The sequence below is a fragment of the Camellia sinensis genome, chromosome 3 (genome assembly GCF_055761805.1).
Source record: "Camellia sinensis isolate YWXY chromosome 3, ASM5576180v1, whole genome shotgun sequence".
In the NCBI taxonomy this organism is placed as follows: Eukaryota; Viridiplantae; Streptophyta; class Magnoliopsida; order Ericales; family Theaceae; genus Camellia; species Camellia sinensis.
In genome coordinates, this window is record NC_138963.1 from 119,123,372 (window position 1) to 119,143,419 (window position 20,048).

Here is a 20,048-nt window from a genome sequence, read left to right on the forward strand (position 1 = left end):
TTTCCAAGTTGATTTTCAACTTCTGTTTTGTAGAGTTTAAACATTTCTAAGGTTTTATCTTTATTTCTAAGTAAATAAACATAACAATATCTTGTGCAATCATCGATAAATGTTATGAAATACTTTTTGCCTCCTCTAATTTGAACAAATTTAAGATCACATACATCTGTAAGAATTAATTCTAGAGGTTCGATTTTCCTTTCAACCGATTTAAATGGAGCCTTAGTTAGTTTCGCTTCTACACAAATCTCACATTTGTGATTATGATCAATTTCAAACTTTGGTATATAATCCAAACCAATTAATCTACGCAAAGTATCAAAATTTACATGTCCTAATTTACCATGCCATAAATTCGGCTTAAGAATATAAGCAAAAGATGTGTTATTCTTATTAATAGCAACTTTTGGCACAACCGTCATTACATTTAATTTGAAGAGACCATCGCTCATGTATCCCTTACCAACATACATACCACTCTTTGTTAATACAAATTTATCAGACTCAGAGACAAGCCTAAAGCCATTTTTACTTAACAAAGAACCAGAAACTAAATTCTTCTGGATGTCTGGTACACGCAGTACGTTGTTGAGGGTCAGTTCCTTTCCTGATGTCATCTTCAAGATCACTTTTCCTTGTCCAGCCACAGTAGAAGTAGAAGACTTTCCCATGAAAAGTTGTTCACCATTTGCAGCCTCATTGTAGGTAGTGAACATCTTCTTGTCCGCACATATGTGACGAGTTGGTCTAGTGTCAACCCACTACTCCTTGGGATTTCTAACCAAATTAGCCTCAGACACCACAGCAGAGAGATTGATGCCATTTACCCCGTCAGAGATGTAATATAATTCTGTCACATTGGCTTGATTGGTGGTCTTCTTGCTTGTACTTCCGCGATCCTTCTTAGGGTGGCAGCAGTCAGAAGTTCGATGTCCAGTCTTGCAACAGTTATTGCATTTTTCTTTGAACTTCTTATTGCCATTGTTGTCACCTTGTTTAGGACCATCTCCAGTAAACTTCATCTTTTTGTTATGTAGTTTGTGAACTTATTCAACCACATTAGCCTTGAACTTAATGCGATTTTTCTCATTCCTCTTTTCAGCCTTTCAGTTATCTTCCTTAATTCTCAATCTTACAATCAATTCATCCATGGTCATCTCCTTGCGTTTATGTTTTAAATAATTTTTTAAATCTTTCTAAGTCGGTGGTAACTTTTCCACTAAAGCAACGACTTGGAAAGACTCACTAAGAGACATACCTTCTGAATGAATATCATGCAAAATTATCTGAAAATTTTGAATTTGAGAAATTACCGTTTGGGAGTCTACCATAACGAAGTCTAGAAATTTACTGACAACAAATTTCTTTGTGCCGGCATCCTCTGTCTTGTATTTATTCTCCAAAGAATCCCACAATTCTTTTGCTGACTTCAGAGGGTTGTAAACATTATACAGCATGTTGTCAAGACCATTGAGGATGTAGTTTCTGCATAGGAAATCTGAATGTTTCCAAGCATTTACAGCGGCAACAACTTGTTGATCACTTTCACCCTCTTTAAGTGTTGGAGCCTCTTCACAGAGAAACCGGGCCAAATTTAGAGTTGTAAGATAGAATAACATTTTTTGCTGCTATCTCTTAAACTCAGTACCGTTAAATTTTTTCCGTTTTTCTTCATGATTTATTGGAACTTGAACATGTTTCTGGATAGGGATCAGAGTTGGTGTAACAATAGGAGTACCACTTCCAGTTGCAGTTTCAGTTGCAGTAACCATAATATCTTATTACAAAAATTAGAAAAAACCAAAACACAAATTAATTTTCTAGTTACTAAAACCAGAAAATAAATTATAACACAAAATAATTTTATTTTCTTTGTTACTAAAACTAGAAAAATAAAATACCACAATAATTTTCTGTAACACAAATTAATATTCTGTAATTGTTAATAACACCAGTATATTACTACTAGTTGTCAAAGAAAATAGACTGTGTATTACTACTATCTGTCAAACAGTATATTACTACTATTTGTTTTTCAACTAGAATATCTCTTTTGTGAAAACACAGAAAATTAAATACAATGAAGACACCAAAAAATATTTTGTCTTAAGATTGTTGGACAATCTTCACTGTATTTGAAGAATAAATTATGTTGTGTACCTAACAACAAACAGAATACAGACGAAATAAAGGAATGAGAGAATTTGTTTGATTACAAAAATCAAACCAGGAAAAAAATAAAAAAATAAAAACAAAATTTTATTTTGTTACAAAAACAAAATCAAAATCTGATTTAAAAAACAGAAAATAAATAAACAACTTACTTGATTAATTCTTGAATAATATTCTGATCAAGTCCAGTGTTCGATACTGTATCTTTAAGACAGATTCGTCCACTCCACAGTGCTTTCAGAATATGGATGTCTATCTCCCAGGATAAAATGATCAATCAACGAAAAATAGCAGCACTACAAATTTTTTGTATAACGAACACACAAAGTGTTTATACTCTTTTTCACAGAAAAAAATGCGGCAATATGTAGAGAATAGTTGCATAATTATTTGGGCGAAAAAATTGAATGAAAACATCAAATGAGGGCTAGTCTATTTATAGATGTAGTGGCACCCTTTTATTTTGAATTGAACATGTAGCATACCTGTTTGAACAGGTACTGAACTTGTTGGGTTTGCATTGGTACTGTTTGGGTTTGAATTCAAACAGATATGAATCTGTTTGTGTTTGAATTTTGAACAAAACCTGTTCTGGTTTTGTAACAAATTCGGATCTGTTGGACAGAGGGGTAAACTGTTTTGAATTTCAAAAATTGAAATTAACCTGGACAGAAATTCAGAATTAATTTCGAATTCTTTGGACAGATTTTATTTCAAAAAATAAAATAAAATTCAAATGTTTTTTGCCCAAAAAGACTAATATTAGGTTGAACAAGCCCAATCCAACTACACACCTGTGCATTTTTGGGTCTAATGGGCCTAGCCCATTTTGCCCATAACCTCTCTCTCTACAAAACTTGGGTGCCCCTTGGGGCTTACGCCAAGTTCCAATCCCATGCCTTATAAACCCACTCAAAACTTCCCACAAAATCAATGTGGGACAAGCCATTATACAAACTTTAAGGAATTTCCACCAAAACTCCATTTCTATAGAGCTCACTTTGGCTTAAATTTTCCATTCACCCAATAATGGTTTTGAGCAACAAAATATATCACGTGATTCACAACGCGACATAGAATGCGTTACCACTTTGACCCGCCAACTTTGGTGCATGAGTCCTACCTAAAAAATGGACCAAAATTTGAGAAAAATACTGTTTTCTAGAATTTCCAAAACCAGCTTTGGAACAATGTTTACATGCCTCCATGATTCATGAAGCAAATACGCATCCTCCTCCCATTTCGAAGCAAAAACAATACCCAAATCACATTCGCCCTCTACTTTTATTTTTATTTATTTTTATTTGATTTGTTTTGGAATTGTCAAAAATTTTTGGGATATGAACATAATTTATTCAATTTCTAAAGTAAATTAGTTGACTTTCTTTGAATTTTGAGAAAATATAAAAATTCTCCCAATGTTTGCATAATTACACAGCTCGTTGTTAATAAGATTAAATTGACTTAAATTAATGTAGATGAAATAAAAATTCAAAAATAACCAATTAACCAACCAAATTAAGCCTTAAATTCCATAAAACGAGGTTGGTTATATGAATCATTTTTCTTTACTCGCCTCTATCAATAGACATTTGGTTAGTCAAATTAAGGACATTCATATATTTATTTACTGCACTAGCCCATGTCAATCTACAGTCATTGTATCACATTTCTTCACTACTGCTTTTGTTAGTCTCCGTTATATATGACCAAACTATATCAATTTATTTTGTCTCATCTTATCTTCTATTGGTGTTACTCCTACCCATTCACAAATATATTCATTCCTAACCCTTTCTTTTAGTCTTGCCACACATCCACCTTAGCATCCTCATCTCAGTAACACTTATCTTATCTGCATATTCTTTCTTAGTTGTCCAATATTCCGTCCCATACAACATCGCTGGTCTAATGGTTGTTCTATGGAAATTTTCGTTTTGTCTAGCAGGTACTCGTTTATCATACAGTATCCTAGATGCACTTTTCCACTTAAGTCATCTCGCCTTAATGAAGTAAAATATATAATTCAGTGTAAAAGATAGCATTTATTTGCCATCAATATAACTAATGATTTACTATTGAAAATATAGTTAAATATGTGAATTAAAATCTTAATGAACACCAATATAATTTTGTCAAACTTGTAACACTTGTATTTTCTCCAAACCTTAAGATAGGTTAGTGTAATTTACCATTTTTTTTTTGGTAAATTACATCCACGCCTCCTGAAGTAAGTTTGTCACTATTATAGATTCCTCCTCCACCTTTTGGGATTTACATTCTCCTCCCTTAACTTCATAATCATATTGCAATATGCCCCTTTTGTTAGTTAATTGTGAAGTCAACTTTAAGCAATTTGTATTTTTAAATGTCATTTTTACCCTTTTCTATTTATCCATTCTTTGTTTCATCTCTTCTTAGTCTCTCTCTCCAAAAAAAAAAAAAAAAAAAAAAAATTCAAAATTGGTTGATTTACAAACACACCACCATAACCATCTCATTCCTTCCTCACCCATTCACTCCTCCTCATCTATTCTCCATCCCAAGCTTCCAATTCAGAAGCTCCACCAAAACCATGAGCTCCCAACATTTCATGGCCGCACCTTTACCACCTCACTGGACCCTTTCTTTCCTCATTCTCTTCCCTACAAGTACTAGAGAGAATCCAAGACTAGGTTCAGGATACTAGAGAAAGACAAATTGCTGCTAGATCATTGAGATGGAGATAGAGATTGTTACTGAGCTGCGATGTTGCTCTGAATGGTGGTCTAGGGTTGTGACAGTGCTCTGGATGCTACTCTAGGGTTGCAAGGGTGATCTAGATAACTTTTTTCTTTTTCTTTTTTTCTTTTTTTTTTTGGGGGGGGGGGGGGGGTGAATCTCTAGATGCTACTCTAGGGTTGTGATAGTACTCTATGATGGAGATCATGATGGTTCATTGCAAGAATGCTTTATGCTTTGCGTGCAATGGAAATCGTCAACAATGCTCTATACTTTGCATGCGATGATGTTATACCATTAGGGTTCTATTTTGATTTTGTGAATTGTTTGAATTTGATTTGGATTTGATATTGATTGGTGCATTAATTGATTTTGATTTGGGTTTGAAACTCATTTTTATATGGATTGGTTTGATTGAGAACGATGGTAGTGAAGGTGTAAAAGAGAAGGTGGCAACGGAGGTTGAGGGGTAGTTCAGCATGGGACAATGTTGACTGCAGCAAGGTGGCAGTGAGATTGAGGATTGATGAAAGTGGTTGTTCAAGATGGGAGGTGGAAGGTGGGAGTAGAGATAGTGGATTGTTGAAGGTGGTTGTCACAATAAGGGCAGTAAATAAATAGTGAAAGGGCAAAAGAGTCAACTTAACCATTTCTATTAACTCCGTAAGGTCAAACAGGATTAGTGTAATTTTCAAAACATGAAGGAGCGATTCATATTAAAGATAAACATCAAGGGGTATAGGTGTCATTTACCCTTTTTTTAATAAGTATATATAAATCTTACATTTTTCAATCTAGTGATGTAATGATTCCAAAATCAACATTTCTACCAATAAAACCATCAATACTACACCTGAAAATTATTGCTATTATTTATTTATAATGTTGTGTATATAAATTACATGAACCAAAAAAAAAAATTTTTTTTACTTGGGAGCAAGATGAATAAAATGAATCAAATAGCCAACTGCCATAACAACATTCACACTTTTTTTATAGCAGTCGAAGGCGATGGTAGGCTTCCCACTTTGCCTTCACACATGCTTCTTTAAAATCCCAGTAAGTTGGCCTAAGCAAGTATATAATTTGCACAATTTTATCTCTTCCCCTCATTTTATGAAGGGGGGCTGAAATGAAAGAGTAATCACCACACATCGCGCAAATACCTTCCATTCATTTGCAGATTCTTCACCAGGCTCTCTGTCTTGGAGCTGTCCAGAGATCCCTAAAATCAAACAATATCCATTCACAACATTTGTTAGGCCTTACAAATTTTAAATTTGAACCTAGTCTCAAATTTGCCCCTAGAAAACCATAACATGTAATTAACTAAACAGACAAGAGACCAAATGGAATATGACACTTCCATGCCAAAAGAGATGGACTTCTACCCTTAAATGTGTGGAAAAGATTTATTTTTTTTTGCGGTTTTCAAGCCCAAATGCCCCCAAAACAATATTTGTCAACATAACAAACATATTCAATCCTTAGCTGCTAGAGCTAAATCTAGGTGGTGTTTGGTAACATTGTCTGTTTCTGCCTTCCTGGTTTTTTTATTAATGGAAAACAAGAAACATTTTTTTTTTTTTGGGAAAAAAAACAAAAAACAAAGAACTTGTTTGATGCACACATAATTTGAAAATATAAGAAAACAACAAAAAAACATGTTTTGTGAGTTGAATGAGGTAGATGGCCAGCTGGTGGCCTAGGGTTGAGAGATGAAGGAACAAAAAGTTGTTTTGAAAAGAAAAAAAAAAAAAAAATTATTCCAAAAGTTTTGGAAATTTTGAAACTGGTTCCACTTTTCTTAGAACAAACAATACATCAAACAAGTTTTTGTTACCAGTTTCTCAAAAAATGAAAAAAAAGAAGAAAAAAAGAAAGGGGATCTGGAGAGTAACAGTGTATACAGATACTCAAGATTCAACCCACCCACATGCGCATACCTGCTCTTGCACGATGGTGTGGAGAGTTCGGTGGACGTCCCTAGCCATGCCTTTGGCATCCCCACAAACATAAATGTACCCTCCTTGAGAGATTATGTTCCAGACATCTGATGCCTGAATACACCAAAGGGAAAACAAGAACATTCTTAACCATCACAAAATAAACAGGTGAGTTCTTCTACATTTTAGGCAGATTTGGTGCAGCTTTTTGTAAGCTGAAAGCTAAAATCAAAGGGCAGAAATCAAAAGCACCCCCAGCTTCAACTTTTTCAATTTATTTAAATTATTTCTGCCTAATAAGCTGTAAGCAACAGCTGCGCCAAATATTTATCAAAAAGAAAAAAGAAACAAAAAAGCTGTGCCAAATATTTATCAAAAAGAAAAAAGAAAAAAGAAAGCTGTGCCAAATGGTCTGGATTCTGGAACATACTCCAAACATAAATAAATAAAACTAGCTCAATAAGTTGCACCAAACATCCCCTTATTTTGCAGCAAGTGTTGTGATAGGTGAGATAAGTGCCATACTTTCTGTGTCAGCTTATGTTGAACATATTCTTTACTGGGTCCCTCACGTGAGAAGGCAACAACCAGCTCAGAAATCGCACCATTTTCGACAAAGTTGTTCAGCTCATCCTCATAAATATAATCCTGAAAAGATAGAATGCATTTGATCACTCTATTTTTTCTTTTTTGGGTAAGTAACATGTGATCAAAATCCTTATAAACAAGTACATTATTCATCTTGCTCATCAGTAAAATCACTTACCATTTTCCGGTTTCTACATCCAAAGAACAAGATGGCAGGTCCTAGCTCGGCTCCAGCTTCTTTCAATGCTAATCTTTCCTGAAATACAATAAGACATATTAGCTTCACTATTCTCATGCAATAATTGTAACTTGGACAAAAATAATGAACATCATGAGCTCAAACCTGCAAGAAACCCCTAAAAGGAGCCAATCCAGTGCCAGGGCCAATCATGATAATAGGCACTTTAGTATCAGTAGGAAGTTTGAAATTAGATTGCCTAACAAAAATGGGTGCCCAGCTGCATTCACAGCGTTCCTCCTGTGGCACAGCATTCTGGAAAGAGATCCAAAAAAATATAAAATTGCTTTAGGAGACCGTAAAAGCTACATGAACTGAAATTGTATTACAGTGGTCTGTAAATTTCAACATAGATGTAGAAACTGGGGGTCAGTTTGTTTTAGTTTTAAAATAATGATTTAAGTGTGGAATTGTGTTTTGAGTTTTGAGTTTTTAAATAATGATTTGAAAAGAGGAAATTTGTTTGGTTATGAGTTTTAAAAATAGTTTTGGGATGATTTGTAATTTTTTTTAATTTTTTGATTGATTGATATATAGAATGTGAGAAAATATGAGGGCAGAGAGGAGAGATGAGAGAGAAAAAGTGATTAATTGATTTATTAATAATAGTATAAAAAAAAAGAGAGAAGAGACAAGTTTTGAAAGTAATTTTGAGTTGTATTTTAAAAATATGTTTGGTTAACATGTTTCATCCAAATCATGATTTAAAAACAAAATCATGATTTGAAAAGTAAACCAAACGCTACCTGGCTTTTTATTCATGTAATATAAGAAGTACAACATAATAAATTTAGAAAATCTAAATGGCCCATGTCACATGGACATTCCAGAAATATTTCATTGACCTGGTATACTAGTCTATTGTTATTTAGTCTAATGAAACCACAACATTAGTCCACTCTAGAAAACATGACTCCACCACCAATGAGTTGAATAAATACCTTCATCCAAGTTGAACACACTCCTTTGTGAATCCGTCCTGTTGATGTTTTCTCATAAACTAATGCACAAGTAACATGAATCCTAGTTGGTGCCATCCTGTAGAACACAATTGCAAATAGTAAGTACACAACATTATTGAAAGAGAACAATGAAGTCACAAGGAGCACTCTCATTCTACAATATTCCTCGTAGTTGAGTAAATGAAGAATGAAGCCAAAATGGGATATGACCAGGCAAAATAACTCTTCATTTTCTTGTGATACATAATAAAACTTTCTCAAAACCTATGAGGATGTATCATTCACTTCCAAAAATGGACACCAGCAATACCAATTCCTTAATTTCCAAAGTAGCATGATTTTTGTTCTCTAAATTGGTGGGCATGTCCATCAGATAAACCCATCATGCACATATATAGCCCATGCTCATTGGAATGGTTCGTCTCCAAAGACCTCTTATGATGAGTTAGATGGCAAATTGATACATGATATGGATCATCACATATTTATTTTGACTAGTACAAGTAGATTAAGCATAAAGAGTTATAATAGTGCCCCCAAATAATTTACCAAATTGTTTACCAAACCTCTCACATGGGTGTGGGATCCACACACGTGGGTTTGTGTGGGTTCCACACTCATGTGAGAGGTTTGGTAAAAAATTTGGTAAATTATTTGGGGTCCATTGCATTTTCCAAGCATAAATTTTACAATGGGAGCAATAAAGCTCCTTCTTGCTGCACATGTCTAAATCGTGCATTATAATATCGAAAGACTAGCGGCATTCTTAAGAGGACTAACAGAAAAACTATAGTATAGTAACAGCAATAAACTTAATCTCTGGTCCTGGAAAAGGGAAATAGGAAGGAGAGAAGAGAGAAGAGGGGGAGGGGAGGATTTGCTGGAATATATTCACCTTGGGGAGGATGAAATTGAATAATATCTAGGCGGCAAGCGTGGGGCAACTGATGCAAAGAAAACTCCAAGGGGAGGCTTGGCTGATGGGAACTCTGCCATGACCTCGAGGAGGGTTCTCTGACTTGCAATTACCCACTGTGCATATTCATCCTGTACAGAAAAGAAAAAACACATATACTTAGAAGTATAATAGAGGGACCAGTTTGATATGAAAACTCTGAACAAAAACACAGCAAACCTTTCCAGCAGAAGATGCAAGGTATCTCAATCGCTCTTCTTCGCTTGAATCAGAGGCATGAGCTGCCAGGGCAAGTAATGCAGACTGGAAAACACATACATTCACAAAAAATTTAAAATCATAGTTCACAGAGAGTTTTATGAGCAATGCAATATTTTGATATGTTTTTTTTTAGTTTTATTTTTATTAAGTACAATGCATCAATAAAAATAACAGAAATACCTTCTTGGGATAGCTCAAAAGATCTGCATAACGAGTCAGTGCAGTTCTTAAACTACATGGTGGAAAAGGAGATGGCAAAGAGCTTCCACTAAGAGGTGTGCCATCCTCTTTATCAGTGTGAATTGAGAAGTAAGTATCTGGTGATAAGCCCAATAACCTTTCAGCCTCCTCCACAGTTTCGATTATATTCTCACAGTAGACACCAACATGGTCTCCAGTTTCATATCTGAGGAGAACAGATGCGAATAAAGATAAACGAATAAGGTTGATTACACATCCTTAACTTGCATGATTTAATTCTTGTCCAATTTTTTTGATATTGGAAAGTATATGTTTTCTTTAAAAGCTAGAGTACCCTACTACAAATATGCTTCCACAATTAAGTGAATTCGAATTGCAACTTACACAAGTCCACTGCCAGAAATGTCAAATTCCAGATGGGTGCAAGAACGATCAGAAGCTGGAGTATGAAGCTCCTTTTTCATAGCCACATTAGCCCTTAATTCAGAGACGACATATTAGGTTACAGAAAGAAAGAAAGAAAACATAGGATTTGAGACATTCTTTTGGTGTACCTGAATGGATGTTGAGCATCATGAACAGCATGACCATTTGCCTTACTCAAGCTGTTGTCCAAAAGGGATGCATCAATGCGGTCATGAAATACAACACGATATTCCAAAACAGCAGCAGTGTAAGGAGTTGCAACAGTTGCATCATCCTCATCCCGAAGCAACTGATCCAACTCCTCCCATACCAACTCTCGCCTACATTAGTAACAGCTTATAAAAATCACTAAGCTTTTATTTCCACTGTAATCTTGAGTACTACAAATGGATGTTATGAGTTCCGGGTAATAATTTGTGTTTTTAATACCATGCAGCGAAGTCATCTTCAATGCATCGATCATCATCCCCAAGACCCACAGGAACAAGACGCTTACCGCCTGCAAAATGATCAAAACAATCAAGCATCATGGTTGCTCAAAGAAACACCAACTCAAGGTAACAAATGCACTATGAAGCACGTGTACGGTTATGGGTACTAGTATGGTATGGATACGTCGATATGGAAACAATACAGTAAGTACACATGTTAAAGAAACATTACAATAAGTACACATGTTTATTAAATATGTTAAACACTTAAACATTACAATAAGCATTACAATAAGTACCTGTGTTTATTAAACATGTTAAACACTCAATAAGCATTACAATAAGTACACGTATTTATTAAACACCAACTCAAGGTAACAAGTGCACAATAAGTATACATCATAAACTAATAAGCATTACAACAAGTGTTTCCATAAATTGACAAAAAAGGTCACTAGAAGAGCGTAAACGTACCCTGCTCAGCAAGGTGCTCATCCACCTCCTTTGCTATCTGTTTTCCAACAACATACAAATTCAAACTTTTTAGCCAATTAGCAACATCTACATGTACACATAGATATATATTAAGTTGATAAAAAAGATGAGATGAAATTCAATTAAGACCTTATTGAAGTGCTCATACTGTCTGTTGCCAAGGCCAAACACTCCATAAGTAAGATTCTGAAGCCATTCCCCTCTCTCTTTACCCTATGAAAAAATCATATATAACAAACAATTAACCCCCCCAAATCTACTTTCTCAAATACCCATAATATCAATATACACTGAAATTATTCAAATTTACCTCTGTAAACCATTTATAGAACCTCGCAGCATTGTCTGTTGGCTCACCATCTCCATATCTACAGCACAAACAAACAAACAACAAAATAAATTTAATACATAGCTAGTTACACCTACGCACAAAGTTACAAACAATCAGATATAAATATATACATCATGTCTGTATGTGATTAAAGAGGCAGGTAGGAATTAAAAACTCACGTGGCTAAAAAGAAAAATGCCAAACTCTCTTTCTTCAACTTCTCCTCGTATTCTTCATCATCTGCTGCATAATCATCCTATGAACCATATACATAATTTGATAAAAAAACATCGACATCGATAATCAAGTACCATCCATCAAACAATCAAACCTTTAAATAAAAACAAAAAAAGGTGTCAAGCTCACCAAATCAACTACTTTAAAGGTGGCCTTTTCATATCTGGCTTTTGCTTCCTCAGCAAGTGCCTGAAAATAACAGTAATTGAATCACTCAAGCAACCAATTGACAAAATTTTAAAGTAACAGTAATTCCACCATTCAAGCAATCCCAATAACATCCAATCTAACAAGCCACTACAAACATATATGGATTTTTATGGACTAAACTCTTTCATAATGTAACATTACGAAACCAACAAAATTTTAAAAATATAGCCAATAAATGCATTTTTAGGCACAAAATGAACCAACATTTATTTTTGAGTATCTAATTTTGTATTAAAAAAATACAGTAACAAAAAAATTGACAAATAAAATACCTCTTCCCTAAAAAATTTTGTCAGCATATACATAATTTTCATACATTTCATTTCAAAACAAAACTATGAATTTATTTAATGCCACATCACTCTTATCAAATTTTTTTGAATAAATTACAATACACCCTTTGATTAAAATACGAATCGCCCTATGATTTTAAAAATTACATTCCAACTGTGAAGTTTTTAATTTCATAATAAATTAACTCTTTTATTTATAAATTATTAAATTAATTAACAGTTTTTAATGAGGTGAAAAATATGTTTATTAATTTTATTATTATATAATTATGAATTTCATTTTTTTTAGTCAACTCTGTTAATTTTTTAAACCACGAAATAATCTATATTTTAATCAACACTCAATGCAAGGGTATATTTGTAATTTAACGAAGTTTTTTTTATATGAACAGAATTTTCCAAATTTGTCGCAAAGCTTAATAATTTTTGTTGATGAGGTGTGATCCCATAAATAAAAAAATAATAATAATAAAAAAAAAAAAATCAAAAGCCAAAATAATTGAGCAAGGATTATGTAGAGTTTTTTTTTTCTTAAAGTTTAGAGTAAAGTGGTGCATTATGTAGTTAAGATTTAATGATAAATCACATTAACTTTTTAACATTAAATCACAACCACACAATACACAAACTTTAGGGAAAAAAAAAAAAAGTTACTTGGTGAAAATAATTACCAACCAACCTTGGAGAAACCTTCAGCCGTACCGGTTTGCGTGCCGAAGAAGACGGTGACCTTCTTATTGCCGTCTTCGACTTCCGGCTCCGTCTCAGGCTCCTTCTTCACCGTCACCGGCTTCGACTGTTCCGGCGCCGGAGACGATTTATGGGCGGAAGAGCGCCGCCACAGCAGCACCACCACGCAGCCGACCAGAACGGCCACCGACGTCGTCAGTATCATCATCAGAAGCTCCCGGTTCTCCAGTATCGCCGCCACCGGTGACTCGCCGGCGTCCGATTCTCCCTTCAGAATCGCCGTCATCAGTTCGAGCGGCGATACCTTCACCGAGCTCGGTTGCATCTCGTCAATTACCACGCCGGAAATGAAGATTCGCCGCCGGAGAATTAACCGGCGAGTGAAGAGAAAGAGCGTGATAGAGAATAATGTAGAGAGAGAAAGTCGATTTGAGAATTGTAGAGAGAGAGAGTTTGGTTTGAGAATTGGCGGGGGTTGGAGAGACTGTCCTGAGAGAGGAGAAGAATGGGAGAGTTTAAAGGTGCGTTTTATTAACACACCCAACACAACACCTACCAAACCAGACTAGTGAAACCCACCTAACTCCAAGTTAACCACGGTTAGATTTTACACTGCTCTTTGATCGGTCACTATATTAAACAAAACTAGATCTGACGTCACGTCGAAATATTTTTTAATTTTATTTTTTTTGGAGTGATATTCTGAATTGAGATTTAGAGGATTTTCAATGGTGTATCAATTTTTCATTAAATGTGAGTAAAAATTTGAGTAAAGGCTTGTTTTGATATCAAGTGCTTTAATGGAGGGTTTTGATTTTTTATCAAGGGGTTGTTTGGGATAAACTATATAAGTGTATTTTTTGATTTTTTAGATAAAAAAGTAGAGGAAAAAAATATGGTTGTTTGAGATAACTTTTTGACTTTTTACGAAAAAATATATATTAAAATATTGTTTAAAATAACAAAATTACCGGATTATCCTTAATGTCCCTAGGCGTGTACTAACAGTGATTGTTTAGGAAGCCAATTAGTTACGTTGCTTTGAAGTTGTGTAGTGGATTGGACGATACTGTTCAACCCGTGGGGTCCCACCACAGGTCTCTTTTTGATAATCCGAACCGTTCAATGTGTAGAACTCATTGAGTACTATATACTTGTAAAAAATCAAGTTGATCTGACGTCACGCTCAAATATTTTTTAATTTTATTTTTTTTGGAGTGATATTCTGAAATGAGATTTAGAATATTTTCAATGGTGTATCAATTTTTTCATTAAATGTGAGTAAAAATTTGAATAAAGGCTTGTTTTGATATCAAGTGTTTCGACGGAGAGTTTTGATTTTTTATCAAACCACCGTTTGACCGGGCGGACGACCGAGCGATTGACTGGCTAGTATAATTTTTTCATAAATATTTGCCTTGAGGTGGTCATCCAGCGCTCGAACGACCACCCTTTGTTTTGTACCTCCGCTCGAGCGAAGAAGTCTAAGCTCGAGCATAAATTCATGTTCTCAAAAGTTTTACAGAACTTTGCAGACCGCTCGAGAGACTAAAATTGCACTCGAGCGAGGACTTTGTTTACTCAGTCTTTGGCTCAAGCGACCATTGAGCGTCCGTCGAGTTGAAAAATCATGCAACTAGTACTTTTCTACACTTTGCAGACTGCTCGAGCGACAGATGTTACGCTTGAGCGAACTGCCTATTTTTGAAAATTTGGCTAAGTGTTCCAAAGTACATTTCAGTATCCTCATTGCATCTTAGGCATTCTTAAACCTTAATTAAGACATAATAATGAGGATAAGATTTAGAAACACACTAAGAACGAAACGTAATGAGTTAAATATTTTCCGAGCGTGTGTATTTGTTATCTGTTTGTGTAGGCCACGCGTCGTAAGCTATTCAATCTGTCTGCTCTGTCTATCTACTTCGTCTGTTTGTTTTTGGAGCCATCAGTGAGTAATGACTTAATAAAGCTATGTTCAACTTTATTTATTTTTTGTATGATGAAATAAGATCTGTTTATGTTCTGTACAATGAATGATTGTCCAATTTCTGACAAGTATTCGTGGCATCCTTAGCATATATGTTAGCTATTATCCGGTATCGGAGGTTCCATCATGGAACTTAGTATATCTATTATTTGTTACCCGTACTGGAGGCTCCATCATGGAGCTCAGCATATCTATTATTTGTTACTTGGATACGAGGTTCCTTTATGGAGCTGGTTACTCATAACCACCATTTATTTTGTATCTGTTTTGCATATGTTCTGTTAGCGCTAGCGGATGTATCACATATAATTAAGTATGAACCTTGATTTTTGTATATGATCTGAACAAGAATACGAATGTGAATCTGCCTCTGTTTCTGAAATAAAAATGAATCTACTTTCTGAATCTGATATAGGACATCTTGTATTTAAACCCCTTTATTCTGTTATTATTCACTAGGCTCCCGCTTACTCTATTATCTATGTATGTAGGTGATCAGGTGCATGACCATGCTCAATAATGGTAGTCTGAAGATCTATTTTGTGTCGGCCAACCACTGTGCCTCCTGAGGAGGTTCTCGAGAAGTTTGACGGTTGAGTTTGTGAATTATTTATAAGTCTTCTACTTTCTTATTTAGTTTGAACAAGTTTTTGTATGATCGTTTCTCGGGCTAAGTCTCAGTTTGACTACGTATACATGTGATGTTGACGCAAGACTTTGTTAATATGTTGTCACGTATGTGTGTGATTAAAGTTTAAAATTCATGTCCCATGTATGTCTACACAGCTTAATGGACTATGTGTGTTTCATATATCTGCTTTCGTAACCCCTTATTATGTGTTAATCTGTTCAGAGACTTTTGGTAACCCTAGGATTATTGGCCAGTTATGACGCTAAACTTACAAGAGGGGGTTTGGGTCGTGACAAATGCAGGAGAAGAGCGCTCACCGAAGCATAGCTGAGGAAATAATGATACTAACAATTCGGAACCTAGATTGAAGGCTATACAGGATGTAAGCACGGTTTTCAAGATCCCCGTTTACAGGGTCTTAGAAAGGATCCGAAATCAGCCTTACTTTAGACCTCCACAAAAGATCTTGGGGGATTATGTGGGCAGATACCCCAGGAAGAGTTGTACTTACCATTACGAAAATAGACATATAACCCAAAGGTGCAGAGCCCTGAAGCAACACCTGGAAGATCTGGTCAGACATGGACACTTGAGAGATTTGATAGACGAATCAAGAACATGAGAAGAACAAACGAAGTTGGCCCAGGTGCCAGGAGAGACACATCCACATCCACCTCCACATGCAGATGGACCACGGGTTATCAACGTGATCCATATAAGGGTCAATGAGAACGAAATTTGAGATGAGACGTAGAGGGTAAGGCATTTGCAACATGTCTACCAAGTCCAGCAGAAGAAGCCCTGTATAAAAAAGCATCAGGGGCCAATGATATCGTTCACAGAGGAAGACCTAGACATAGTACAACATCCACACAACGATGCTCTAATAATGACTCTAAAGGTTGGAGAATGCTAGGTAAGGTGCATATTGATAGATCAAGGCAGCTCCTGTGGCATCATGTATGTCAGATGCTACAAGGAGCTCGGCCTCCACAATGACGATTTGGAACAATCCAACAGCCCCCATGGTCAGATTTAATGGAACCCCTACATGGCCACTAGGAACCACGAACCTGGAGGTTCAAGCAAGAACCAAGACGGTAACCATATAGTTTACCGTGATAGACACCCCTCCCCATACAATGCTATTTTGGGACGACCTTGGCTGTATGCTATAAGGGTTGTTCCCTCAACACTACACCAACTACTTTGGTTCCCAATAGAGTTTAAGGTTGAGGAGGTGAGAAGAGACTAAGTGCAGGCAAAGAATTGCTCCATGGCAACAATGAAATACACCTGCACTGTTAGAGAAGCAAAGATGACAGAAGTAAAAGACGAAAACCAAGAGGTCTTGGACGATGTCGGCAAAGAACCCGCCACAAAAACCAAGAACACTTAGAAAACGTTTTGGTACAAGAAGGGAATGAAGAGCAATTCTTCCTTCTTGGCTCGGGCTTGGCCGAGGAAGAAGAAATAAAATTGGAAGCTTTTTTAAGAGAAAGCATAGAGTTGTTCGCCTGGACGCCCTACAGATGCCGGGGATCAGCCCCGAAGTCATCTGCCACAAGTTCAATGTGGATAGGACGGTGAAACCTGTGGTCCAGAGAGCTCGGCAACCAACCTTGATCTATGTACAAGCAGTTGAAGAGGAAGTAGAGAAGCTATTGGAGGCCCAGGCAATCTGAGAAATAAAGTACCCAACCTAGTTGTCCAATACAGTGGTAGTAAAGAAGAATAATGGAAAGTGAAGGGTTTGTATAGACTTCATAAGCTTGAATAAGGCTTGCCCGAATGATTGCTTTCCTTTGCCAAAAATAGACCAGCTTGTAGACTCTATATCTGGCCATGGAAAGATAAGCTTCCTCGATGCAGACTAAGGCTATCACCAGATAGCTATGTACGCTCCAAAAGAAGAGAAGACAATACTCATCACTCTAAAGGTACTCTATTGCTATAGAGTGATGCCCTTGGGAGTGAAGAATGCAAGGACAACATACCAGAGGCTAGTAACAAAGATGTTCAAACATCTGATTGAAAAAACTGAGAGATATTTGGGAAATTCCTCGGATATCTGGTGACGAATAGAGGAATCGAAGCAAGCTCCAATTAGGTCAGGGCCATCCTTGATCTAAACTGACAACAACAAAAGAAGTCTAAGTCTTGACTGGCAAAGTAGCTGTGATGAACAGATTTACACCACTAGAAAATTGGCTTTTTGCAACTATTTTTTTGCGACTGCTTGTTTGGCCGTCGCAAAAAAAAAAAAAAAAAAAAAAACTCTAATTTATATTTAACATTTATTTCTCCTATTTTATTTTATTTATTTGTTCCATTTCCTTAGTTTTGCCCTAGCTTGGCTCGCTCAACCTCTTTCTCTCTCACTTTCGCTCACCGATATGAATCTCTCTATCCCTCTTGATCTCAATCGATTGATCTCTCTATCTCGATCTCTCAATCTCTCTCCCTCTCTCGATCTCTCAATCTCTCTCTCACACACTATCTCGCTCTCTTTGTATCTGCGTACACATTATCTACTCTCTCTCTGCAATTTGCACGATTCGTCGCAGAGAAACCCTAACTCTGTCATGGAAAAGTTCTCTCGGAGCACTCAAATACAGCAGAGTAAGCTCACATCTCATGCGTTTCACTTACCTCAAAATTCACCTGCATTACGCGCGCGCGCGCACACACAAAGACTATCTTTGAGCTTCATTGTGTACATAGCGTCCTATCAATGCATAATTACATGAATGCTTATATGCATATGTATATGTATTCAGCATCGCAATGCAGATCTGACATCGGTTCTGTTTTTGCTTCTTTTTTTTTTTCTTTTTTTTTTTGTTTCGGTTCTTTGATCTATAAATTGCTCGATTTGTTCTAATTTTTTGTTCTTTTTATGATGTTTTTCGTGTTTATTGGTTGATTAGTTGGTTTGAGAAAATCATCGTAAAACTTTGTGGCTATTGCTAGTGGTGATGCCTCTGAGGCCTTTGTACAAGCATTACAAGAGAAGGTTTTTTTGTTGATATTCTTATCTCATTAGAAGCAATATTCAAAATGTAGCTCTCTAATGTTTATAAGTAATGGGCCTTACAGCTAATCTTTGTCACACTTTGTTGTTTAAAACCGTCCATGGACCAGAAAATACACAATTGGAATAGGTTGTCTACCATGGCTGCTGAACATATTGTAATGACAGAGTGATCCATTCTACAGGTTAGAGTGATCCATTTTATGATTTGGTCGGCCGGCCTCTCTATCAAATTTTTTGCCTTGGCCGGAAAAATTAATGGTAACTGATAATATTTATTCTATTTATAACATTGAAATGTTTTATTCCATCATTTTCCTTTATTATCTTTTTAGTGTTCAACTAATAATCTCTCTCCAATTGCTTCATTATTATGAAGCAAATCATGTGTTTAATTTATTCCTTGTAGCACTTTAAAATGTTACTAATTAATTTTATAAAGTATAGCAATCAAAAATGGAAGCCACAATATTTGAAAATGACATACAAATGTTACAGAACACCCTCAAGATTTGTACATCCTGTGCAATATCAAATGCAGTGGTTAGAGCTTTCATGAATCAATCCTAGGGGAGTGTATGAACAAGTTTTGATGTTGTCAAGTAACAATCATTTTCTGACTAACGTAGGCAAAAACGCTCAAGAACATGCTTGGAGCAATGCACATACAACATGTTTTTTGGATTGATGTTGCTGCTGTATTGTTTTTGGTAAAACTAACTAACTCTCTCTCTCTCTCCAAAATGAGTGATCTTTCAGTAAGCATCACATTGCCAATTTTCTACTCAAAAGAATATTGTTTCTAGCTCAATTTGTGTACTAAAATTTTCTAATCACAATGGTGCATTTTTAGATCAAACGCATTCTCATTGTAGTTTAACTTAATGACCATGAATAGATGTTGTAAATTGAATAATTCCCATTGACCTTTCGTTCTACCAAAATAACTCGAGCATTTATTGACTATTTTGAATCACTATTCATATAAGAGTGCTCTGTTGTTCTTCATCTCAGGACTCTTCAGGTTCACAAGTGTAATAACATTTCTTTTAGTGCATCAACTATCTTGTTTCATTTAGCAGCTAACATCTTTTACTTTGATAATGTTGAATTTTAGACCTTTTACACTCTTTGGATTAATCCTGGATCTTTTGGTCTTTTCTACCAATTGTCACTCATTAGTTTTCTTTGCATTTGATCACAAGTTGGAGGAAAGATGGCTGCCTTATGGAGTCTTGGGTTGCCCTCAGGTTTGAGGCAATATTTATTGGTTTT

At 35.6% G+C, this 20,048-nt stretch overlaps 1 protein-coding gene and 1 long non-coding RNA gene across 2 annotated transcripts; both read right to left on the bottom strand.

Moving 5' to 3' along the window:
- Positions 1-369: 369 nt before the first annotated feature.
- LOC145822746 (uncharacterized) lies at positions 370-4,625 on the bottom strand. The gene is made up of 2 exons (XR_014364434.1): positions 2,325-4,625; positions 370-1,777 (listed from the first exon to the last, which is right to left on the bottom strand). It is a non-coding gene; the product is annotated as an uncharacterized LOC145822746 (long non-coding RNA).
- A 1,116-nt stretch (positions 4,626-5,741) lies between these two features.
- Positions 5,742-13,662, bottom strand: LOC114285421 (NADPH--cytochrome P450 reductase 1). Its single transcript, XM_028228464.2, has 18 exons — positions 13,108-13,662; positions 12,055-12,114; positions 11,868-11,944; positions 11,668-11,725; positions 11,487-11,570; positions 11,337-11,373; positions 10,861-10,930; positions 10,560-10,751; positions 10,390-10,482; positions 9,985-10,210; positions 9,763-9,846; positions 9,523-9,674; positions 8,607-8,703; positions 7,771-7,920; positions 7,606-7,683; positions 7,365-7,487; positions 6,840-6,953; positions 5,742-6,118 (listed from the first exon to the last, which is right to left on the bottom strand). The coding sequence occupies exons 1-18, from the start codon at positions 13,441-13,443 to the stop codon at positions 6,038-6,040; spliced, it is 2,112 nt and encodes a 703-aa protein (XP_028084265.2). The 5' UTR covers positions 13,444-13,662; the 3' UTR covers positions 5,742-6,037.
- Positions 13,663-20,048: the final 6,386 nt, after the last annotated feature.

Excerpts from the sequence above, each read along its gene's own strand:
- LOC114285421 (XM_028228464.2), bottom strand. The coding sequence starts at position 13,443 with ATGCAACCGAGCTCGGTGAAGGTATCGCCGCTCGAACTGATGACGGCG. Across the intron at positions 10,931-11,336 it reads TGAGCACCTTGCTGAGCAGG|GCGGTAAGCGTCTTGTTCCT; the intron begins GTACGTTTACGC and ends ATCATTTTGCAG. Across the intron at positions 7,921-8,606 it reads TGTGTTCAACTTGGATGAAG|AATGCTGTGCCACAGGAGGA; the intron begins GTATTTATTCAA and ends ATCTCTTTCCAG.